The 9,347-nt window shown below is 35.6% G+C and overlaps 1 protein-coding gene across 1 annotated transcript in view; it reads right to left on the reverse strand.

Annotated features, from left to right (window-relative positions):
* Positions 1-202: 202 nt before the first annotated feature.
* The window catches only part of ENPP1 (ectonucleotide pyrophosphatase/phosphodiesterase 1), an 81,092-nt gene continuing 71,947 nt past the window's right edge, over positions 203-9,347 (reverse strand). Inside the window, exons 21-25 of the mRNA XM_004368919.2 lie at positions 7,935-8,064; positions 6,750-6,830; positions 5,804-5,936; positions 3,792-3,954; positions 203-875 (exon numbers count right to left, since the gene is read on the reverse strand). Coding sequence (XP_004368976.1) covers positions 705-875; positions 3,792-3,954; positions 5,804-5,936; positions 6,750-6,830; positions 7,935-8,064 — 678 coding nt within the window. The 3' untranslated portion in view covers positions 203-704. The remainder of the gene's footprint in view (positions 876-3,791; positions 3,955-5,803; positions 5,937-6,749; positions 6,831-7,934; positions 8,065-9,347) is intronic.

Consider the following 9,347-nt stretch of genomic DNA (forward strand, 5'->3'; position numbering starts at 1 on the left):
TGAGCAGCATGGAAATATTTTTCTTTCTTTTTTGTACAAATGTAGAAAATGTTAGATATATTTAATTCACAGATCATCCCTCAAAGTTTAACTTCTTAGAGCTATTCAATCTGAAGAAACCTACATCACAATAAAAAATAACACAGGATTAATATTTTGGCTCTTAAGGCAGTATGCAGAAAAGAGAAATAGGACCTCAAAAATATTTGTTTCCATTAATTTTTGACTAAAATTAAAAGTAATGAAAATCCAAGTTAAAAGGAATCTAGAATCATTTTTAAACTATTGTGACGATACTAATGTAAAATGAACTATTTCAATCCTATTCACTAGTGTACTGTTTGCCAGCTCCAAAAAAGTTTATTAGTAAGATTCAAATATCTGGTGTCCAGAGAATGTTCACACCTACTTCTCCCTTTAAGAGAAGTAGAAGAGCAGTTTTAGGTACGGTCTGCCTTTATTCCAGAAAATTTGAACAATGCATACAATTCTTACATGTTCAAATATGTGCGAGACTCAACAGGAACACTCTCTTACTGCTGAGCTGAGTCCACAAGTTTCCCTGAGATGTACGTATCACAGAGGATTCCCAGTTCTAACTCTGGTTGACAGTTTCCAAACAATGCAATAGTGTGAATAGAGGAATGTACAAAATATAAGGCTCTTTAAAAAAGATTTATGGTGTGTTTTTAGAATAAAAAAAATTAGTCTTCTTCGCTGAAAGCTGACAAATGTGTTTTCAGTTTTAAAATGTCTGAAACTGGCTCTTTTCTTTCTTGATAGAAGCTGAGTCCAGTGATGTGTTCAACATCTGTGATCCGGGCTCTGTGTAACTTCAACAACTCTTCAATCCATAAGGATTCATGCTTCCCGTGCTATAAGAATAGGATATAAAGAACAATCATTGGAGAACAATCAGTTCCAAGCTCTCCATCTCCTCCCTTTAAGTAATCAGCTATGATACTTTGGCCCCCAAGTGGCAGATAACAGAAAGTTTGTTAGGCATAGTTCCTGCTCTTGAGCAGGTCACCATCTAATACACACGATGCATATCTCCTTAATTAGGTATATCAAACTTTGGTCAAGGAAAGATGACTAGTATGCCCAGAACAGTGTAGGGTTAAAAAAACGTTGAAACTCAGAAGCCACATATCATGGTAAAAAGAATATGGAAATTTGCATGAAGAAACTTAGATTCAAGTCCCAGTTCTACCACTATCTTACCAGGTAAACTGGGGCCAAGTATTTAACATCTGAATCTGGATTCCCTTACCTGTGCCCTCCTTATAGGGTTGTTTTGAGGATTAAATGTAATAAATGTATGCAAATGCACTAAACAAACATTAGTTCTTATCAGAATGAGTTATTTGCTCAGGTGCATAAAGAATGGGTTTGGGGAAATTTTCATTTCTGTCAAGGTAGCAGAGTCTTAGATGACTTGAGATCAGAAAGAAATTAAAAGCAGATACTCTGGCAAATGCAAAGGTGATAGCTGAAGGAGGTAAGAGGGATGGAAATCATACATCCATGTGGTAGTATAAGTTTTTCTGAAAAAGGTCACTGGAGAAAGAAGAATATCCACTAGTTGGTAGGCTATTATTGTACTTTAAAGACAAAATTCAATAAAGGTTTATGGTCCCTTGGAACATTCTTAGTTGAAAATGATGAATACAGACTTTTCACATAGTTGGGAAACAGACCAACAAACTCCATTTTTCCATTAGACTCCAATCACCCACTATCCAATACTCCTATCCCACGTGGTTTCCTTCTCTGCAGGAATCCTTACTCTTACTCTAATGAGAACAGCCCTGACTCAGTAGACTGGCCAGTAGATATTTGTCATCTGTTCCAAAATTCATGGAGATAGATAAAATGTGCACACAAAGCATCTGTTCTTTCAGGACAATATTCGCCTAATCCTTAGACACTAATGCGGAGATAAAACAGAAGGATAACTGGCTGTTGACATTTAACCACTAAGTATGTGTGATATACTTTCAAATAATTCTCTCTCTCTAGTTCAAATTCAACAGTTTGTGCCTTCTAAGTACACTGCCATTATAGAATTTGACAGCTGTTGGTACAATAGCTTTTGGAATGGTAGAGATGGAAAAGGAACTCAATGCCTAACTCACAGCACTTAACATCATTTCGGTCAATGAGATTTAAGCAAAAGCCTGTTGTTGTCTTGCTTTTTTTTGCAGCGGACAGAATGCACATATGATATCTAGAAAAGCAGAGGCCATCTTTAGCCCATGTCGACCAAAGTCACATGCTAAAAGTGATGTAGCAGAAAGATAAAAAATGCCTGGATCCCTGGTGGTGTTGCTGACCCAACATGCCATATCTAGACTATCTACCTCGGGAGTTCCTATTACTTGAGGAACTCCTTACTTGCTCAAGGCACTGTAACTGGGTCATCTGTTATTTTCTGCTGAACACAACTCGGATACATTCAATGACAATTTAATCTCTCAAGGAGGGTAGAACCGCCCCATAGTGTTTCCAAGGAACGGCTGGTGGATTCAAACTGCTGACCTTTTGTTAGCAGCTGAGCTCTTAACCACTGTGCCATCAGGGCTATGAAAGAAAGCAATGAAGAAGGGAACACCTGGCATGTATCCAATAGTGTCCAAAATTTTGACCATTTAGCAGTTAGATTCCCAACAGGCAAATAAAAATATAGTTGAAATCTTGCTATTCTATATTTAATTCTGAAAATAACAAAAAATAACTTGATGGGAAATGTGTTCTATGAGGAATGGTCAAATAATTCAGGAAGTTAATCATAAAAATAACTAAGGAGAGACATGTCTTCATTTTTTTAATGACTGGTACACAGAAAGACTACTAGATCAAGGATGGTAAATGGGCCACAGCAGATATCACCGCCTGTTTTGTTCACTGCTGGGTTCCCAATCCTTGAGTAGTACCTGGCAATAAATATTTGCTGTATGACTAAATGGCTGGACCAAAGAAGGGGTAAATGAATTAATGGAGGGGTGAATGAATGTGCAATCACAGCACTCTTTCCTGATGAACTCAGACCAGGCCTCAAGATCCTTTTGACCACAGGATCCAGGTATCCATTGTCCATCCACTGGGACTGACATGAAAGCCAAAATCTGTTTGCTGACTCTGGTCTAGACTGAATTTGTGTAACTTCAATTGAAAAAAAGAAAAAACAACTAGAAAATGTGGGAAGTACTCTGAAAGAAAAATACTGGGGCTCACCTAAGGAAAATCTTAAAAATTATTAAAATTTTAAGTAGTCTTTATGTTAAAAGAGAAATAATATAGAACAATTGTTTCCAAACAAACACTGGAACGACAACAGAATAAGAAAGAATACTTAAGGATAAACATGCTTTCTGAAAGAAACTGATATATGGAAAATTCATTTGAAATGTTGTCTAACCACAACTTTAAAACTAATTCATGACAGTGCTGATCTTTTTAGAATGATAAATCCAGTTTTGAAGCAGAAGTAAATTCATACTGCAAATAAACCTAGAACTTAGTGGCTAAGCCATAGGAGGTCACTAAGTTTTTACATTCTGATCTAATTTTTAATGTCTTTAACAGATGACAAGACTGGTATTATCTGAAGATAAATCAACTTAGAGGATCAAATTTAAAAACCATCCTGTAATTTCAAAGTGCATGTATATTCGAGAGTTATGTTTTTTTCTGCAGTAATATCAGATATAAGACACACACACACCCCACGCAAATAAACACATATTTATATTTTAAACGTTTAACGTAAATTAACAAAAGCTACTTACCACACAGCTCTCACTGTTATCAGTCCTGTGAGGCAAAATGAAAGCTAATGTATCTAAATTTTCACACTGCAAGGGAGTCTGCAATGTATTTTCACAACTTGTTAGCAGGATGAAGAAGTGAGTTGGAATCAGAACTTCTTGAGTACGGATGAGTTTGCTGTTTCTATAAAATATGCCAGTATTCACTTAAAGAAAGACATAACTATCTTCCTTTTAATAACTACTTCAGTAGAGCATGCTTTTAATACATTTAAAAATAAAAATCAGTAGAATTATTAAATATACTAGCAATTACTATAAAAAGTGAATAATCATAATATCTCAACATATTCTGTCAGATTGATAGTGATAATTAGAAGACAGTTGGACAAATTCAATCCAAACAATTTTTATTTTCTATACATATTTGCTGAACTTTGGAATTTTCTTTTTAGTTTTACCTAAAAAAAACTGGAATGGAGATATTAAAGAAAATGAAGTATCTTTTTTGAACACCTACAACAAAGATGTTAATGCATTACTGATAGCCTTTTAAACTCTATGCACTTATGGTATGGGCAGTGGGCAGAGAACTGGTGAGGATTTTTATTTCAGTTTCTCCAGAGAGGACGTGTTGCTGTGAATTGTCCTTTGTTTTAACTGGCTTTTCTTTTGTATCCCAATTAATTATTTTTTTTCCCTTACAGCATGTTATCAAAGATGTCCCAAGAAACATCTTTATATTATCTTAATTCTCCTATTTCCTTTGTTCTCAAAGCTACATCTTGTTTTGTTTTTGCAACATGCCCCCACCCCCCACCTCCAAGCATATTCCACAGTTTAAAGTGGCAGGATCACTTTTTTCAAATGTAATCTTATGTGGAATCATAATGTGCAAGACAGAGTAAAAGAGAGGGCTTTGGTTGAAGCTGTGAGCGGGAAAAGTGTAGAGTCCTCCTCTTCTTTATCCATCCTACCACTGTGGCCTATGAGGCAGCCATGTAGGACCCTTATACCTAAAGGGATATAGTAAGAAAATTGCAATTTTTACAGACTAATGGGCTCACAAGGAGCCCTAGTGGTACAGTGGTTAAGTGCTTGGCTGCTAACCAAAAGGTCAGTGGTTCAAACCCACCAGCTGCTCCGTGGGAGAAAGGTGTAACAGTCTGCTTCAGCAAAGATTTACAGCCTTGTAAAGCCTATGGAGCAGTACTACTCTGTCCTACAGGGTGGCTATGAGTTGGAATCAACTCCATGGCAATGAGTTTGGTTTTGAATGTGCTCACAGATATATGTGCATAAACAGTAACCCCTAAGTCAACCTGGAAAAGTTGAAAAGTTCTCAGACAGGGAGTAGATCTCAGTGGAGGCTTCAATCTCTCTCTCGCTCTTTTTTTTTTTTTTTGGTAGCTTTAGTAGCAAGATTGCTTCAGAGAGTCTTAAAATTATTGTTTTAATAAAGACCAATCAGTTTCTAAAATGTTCCATCCCTCTCCGTTTATAAAAACAGCACCACTGATGACTCCCTCAAGATGGCTACTCGATTATTCTCCACTTGCCACTAAAATCCCCACGCAGAGCTGGGTAAAAGTGTGACATTCATCAGAGACCGCTAGACCTGCGACACTACAGCTTTATAACCCTACTCATTCTTTGACTTACAATGTCTGCAGCCACCCCAGATTGGTTCTTCATCTTCTAACTGACAGCATATTAATGGTAAACATTAGCCCTATACAGAGATTTTAACCTAACCAAAGTTACCTTCTTAACACATTGCAGAGTTCAGCATTTAAACTGAGCTCCACAATTACTCGTCTGAGCTGAGAGAGGGAGACATACTAAAAAAACATTTCACTGAACACCGACAGAAACATCAAAATTACTCAGATGTTTCAGGGGGCTTCCAGTGCAGTCAGAAATGTCACATACATAAATAAGAATGAAACCAGATAAAAAAGGTTCTGCTGACCCAACTGGGTAGTAATTCCATTTAACAGCTATTTTTATAAGTAAATGAACTATGTTCTTACTGTTTCAGAGTCTCCAAGGAATCATAACGCCCATCATAATCAAAATCAAACGCAGGACCACTGACGACATTGACGCCATTTCTTTCTTTAGCATACCTTTGCAGTAGAGTGCCATGGATGTAGTGCCATATAACTGAAACAGGAAGGAAAGTATAGTTTGAAAAGGACAAGGTGCCATGTTGCCATGTGAAATAAATTAACACCATGATCCAAAATGAGCATTTGTAATAATTAGAGATAAAGTCAAGTTTGGCTTCTAACTTAATGTGAGGCCAAAACCCATTGTTCAGCTTTGGCCTTTGGAGGACCTAGTAGGCAAATGTTGAATTTAGCTCTATTTCAGGCATCCCTGAACATGTGCATTATCATGAAGTTGGGATTACATACCATCTTTGAGCATAACAGCATCACCAACACAAATAAGGCATGTTATTCAGGTTCACTGCTAATATCTGAATAAGTATTCTAGATATAAATCAGAGTAAAAATCTTTTGGTTATGCTCTATATTTTGAAATTCTCTAAGTTAGGTTAAGTGTATATTTATTCCTGAAGAGTGAAAGGCTGCAATAATTAATAATGATGTAAAATGTATTAATTTTAAAATAGAAACAATTATTAAGAACTTCTAAATAGTTAAATAGGGAAAGAGACTGAGAATAAATATAAATATTAGCAGACTGTATTAGCTAGATAACTTTAGGAAGAACACTATACACTTTTTGAGTAAAAAACGTTTATAAACATTTAAATACAAAGCAGAATAGTAGATACTGGAGTATATCATAATTGTTTGGTATACTAGTGCTCTCAAAGCGAAACAAATCTTTAAGATGTATTTGATATTTAGTAATTTAATTTAGACCATAAGTTCTATTACATACAAATTATAACTATCTGTATAGAAATTTATTAAATTTATCAACTATAGGGTTGAAAATGTATACCTTGAAAACTCGGGTACATTGGCACTAAATTAGTGCTAAGCAGTGCTTCAGAATATGTTTGACTTGAACCTTTATTTAGTTCTACAAAGAAAAAAAAGACAGCTTTGTCATTCTCAACAAGTAATATTAGAAATGATAGTTTCTTATGGGTGTGTTTAAAAAAAATTATCTGAGCATCATCTTAAACGTGCAAAACATCCCCAGGTATGGGTAAAGGAAAAATGCAATGTGTTGGTCACGTTCCTTAAAAAGAAAATCAAATATTTAGATCTTTTCTTCCTCAGGATGAATTTCTCAAACAAAAACTTTGAAAAGAATAACAGCTCTAAATGAAATATATTAAACTTTACCTTATTTATTTCATCTAAAATGTATTGTGTTGACAATCTTCTTTTCTTAAACTCTTTCATAGTGAAAAGCAAAGGACAAAGTATTTGGCTTCAGAACAACATCTACTACCCAGAAAAAAACATCACAGGATGTCTGCCTCGAAATGCTATACAAGGCTTCTTTGTATGAATTTTAAGCTTGGGCCTGGTCTATTTTTATAATGCAGTGGCCAAGTTCTGACCTCAGACACTTACTCTGGGGACTGGACTGGACTGGATACTGAAGGTAGTTGAGTACCTGGAGGCCTCTGATTTTTGCCTTTTAAGGCTGGCCTCAAAATGTCTTCTCATTAACGTACAAATTTTCCACTTAAAAAAATAGAACACCTAGTTTCAAAAAAGCCATTCCCTAGAGGCCTTGTATCAGTGAGAAAGCAAGCATGCTTAAGGTTCTACCTTTACCTAATTCTCTGACAAATCATATTTTCTTTTTAAACAATGGAATTACATCCTCTTCCGAAGAACCCTGATGAGTCCTTCCAACTTCACTGAGTTTTCTCAAGTTCTGTTTAAAAGAAATGTGGATAAAAAAAGTGAAGACTGCTCTATCTACAGTATTTGTACTAAATGAACTACCCTCCAAAAAAAAAAAAAAAAGAAAGAAAAAGTTTTATAAAATTCACATTTTAGAGGCTTAAAATTTTTTTTCTAACAATTATATTTCTAATTCACAATTTTCGCCAATAAATAAATAAGGCTATGTACAATGGCCCATGATGTATGATAGATTTATAAACAAACAAAAGGAAGAAAAGAATGGTCAGGGAAGAAGCAGAGGAGGGAGAGTAAGACTTACGTGGCGGGGAGAGGAACCCATAGCTCAGTTTAGTGTTATTTTTATAAAATGAGCATTTATGGACAGGACTAAGAGAAATTCGAAGATCCTGGTAAAAACAGTTGGAAAAGTCTTCCGTGGAGAAACTGTCCTGAAGAACAAAATGAAACAAAAACATCAGGTATCAATTACAGAGACGCAAAGAAGATTGTTTTATAAACAATTAAAGGTGACCACATCATAAAATTATGGAGTTCATGCTGTCTATTCATTTGCTTTACTGTTGTTCTACTCACCATTCATCTTTTTCCTAAGTGAAGCATAGAAGCTCTTTACAACACTAAGGCTATTTATTAAGGTTTTGTTATATATATGCAAATATTTTTTCTGTTTTCCTGTACTAATTTTGTTTATAATGCTTTTGTCTACACAATTTACAAATTTTACACAGCCAAACACTGATTTTCAAAGAGACCTGAGTCTATCTTTCACAGTCAACTACAAAGTCAAAAGTTGGGAGGAAGAGAACTACTGAATAGCAATGTAAAAATCTCAGAGTAATGATGACTGAATTTATGCAACTTTGATTATATAAGAAAACTTAAAATTCAAATGTAATCGAAGAACAGCATAATTAACGTATTAAACAACAATAGGTAGGATGGAAACCTACAAAACATTGTGAAAACTGCTCTATATTACTAAGTCACGTGAAAAAGTGTTTAAAGTAAATTCAGATAGTCTTAAAAAAATCAAATATCAAGTTTAAAGTAGTAACTTTATGTAAATGTATGAACATATGTGTGTATATAATACATATATTTTTAACAGAGGTAACACATAGATACATGGACATAAATATGTCTATCGTTTTATTTAGTGGCCTCAGTGAATATTAACAGTAATTTCATTTTTTAAATTCAACTGCTACCCTCAGCTACTCTCTCAAATGCCCTATTCTACCCCTTAAGGGCATCCTATAGCTTGCCAGTTACTTCCAGTTTCTGAAAGTCTGATCAGTCCAGTTTAAACCTACAATTCATGTAAAATTTAAATCTCATCCCCTCCACTTCCCTCTTTCAAGGCATACCCCCCTCCTTCATGATTTCTCTTCCTACCACAATATCTGAGGGGCTGGGACTGGGGCTGGGGGGAATGCTGGTCTTATAATGGGATATTTTCTTCCCACTCCTTGAAGGCCTAACTCTGGTTTTGATGGCGGAGAAGATTCTCAGCTTCCCCCTGGTCTGGTCTGGGGTCTCCCCATAGGTGGCCTATGCAGTGCTAGTATTGAGCTTTCATGGCCACCTCCCTCAGTGAAGACCCCCTGAGATCTGGGCAACTGAGGCACCTGGAGGAAATTTCTCTACTCATCAGTTTCCTCATGCCTTCCTAGTCTCAGAAGCAGGAAAGCTATTTAGCTCCCTGATTTCT

Source organism: Trichechus manatus, unplaced genomic scaffold (genome assembly GCF_000243295.1).
Source record: "Trichechus manatus latirostris isolate Lorelei unplaced genomic scaffold, TriManLat1.0 scaffold00002, whole genome shotgun sequence".
Lineage (NCBI taxonomy): Eukaryota > Metazoa > Chordata > Mammalia > Sirenia > Trichechidae > Trichechus > Trichechus manatus.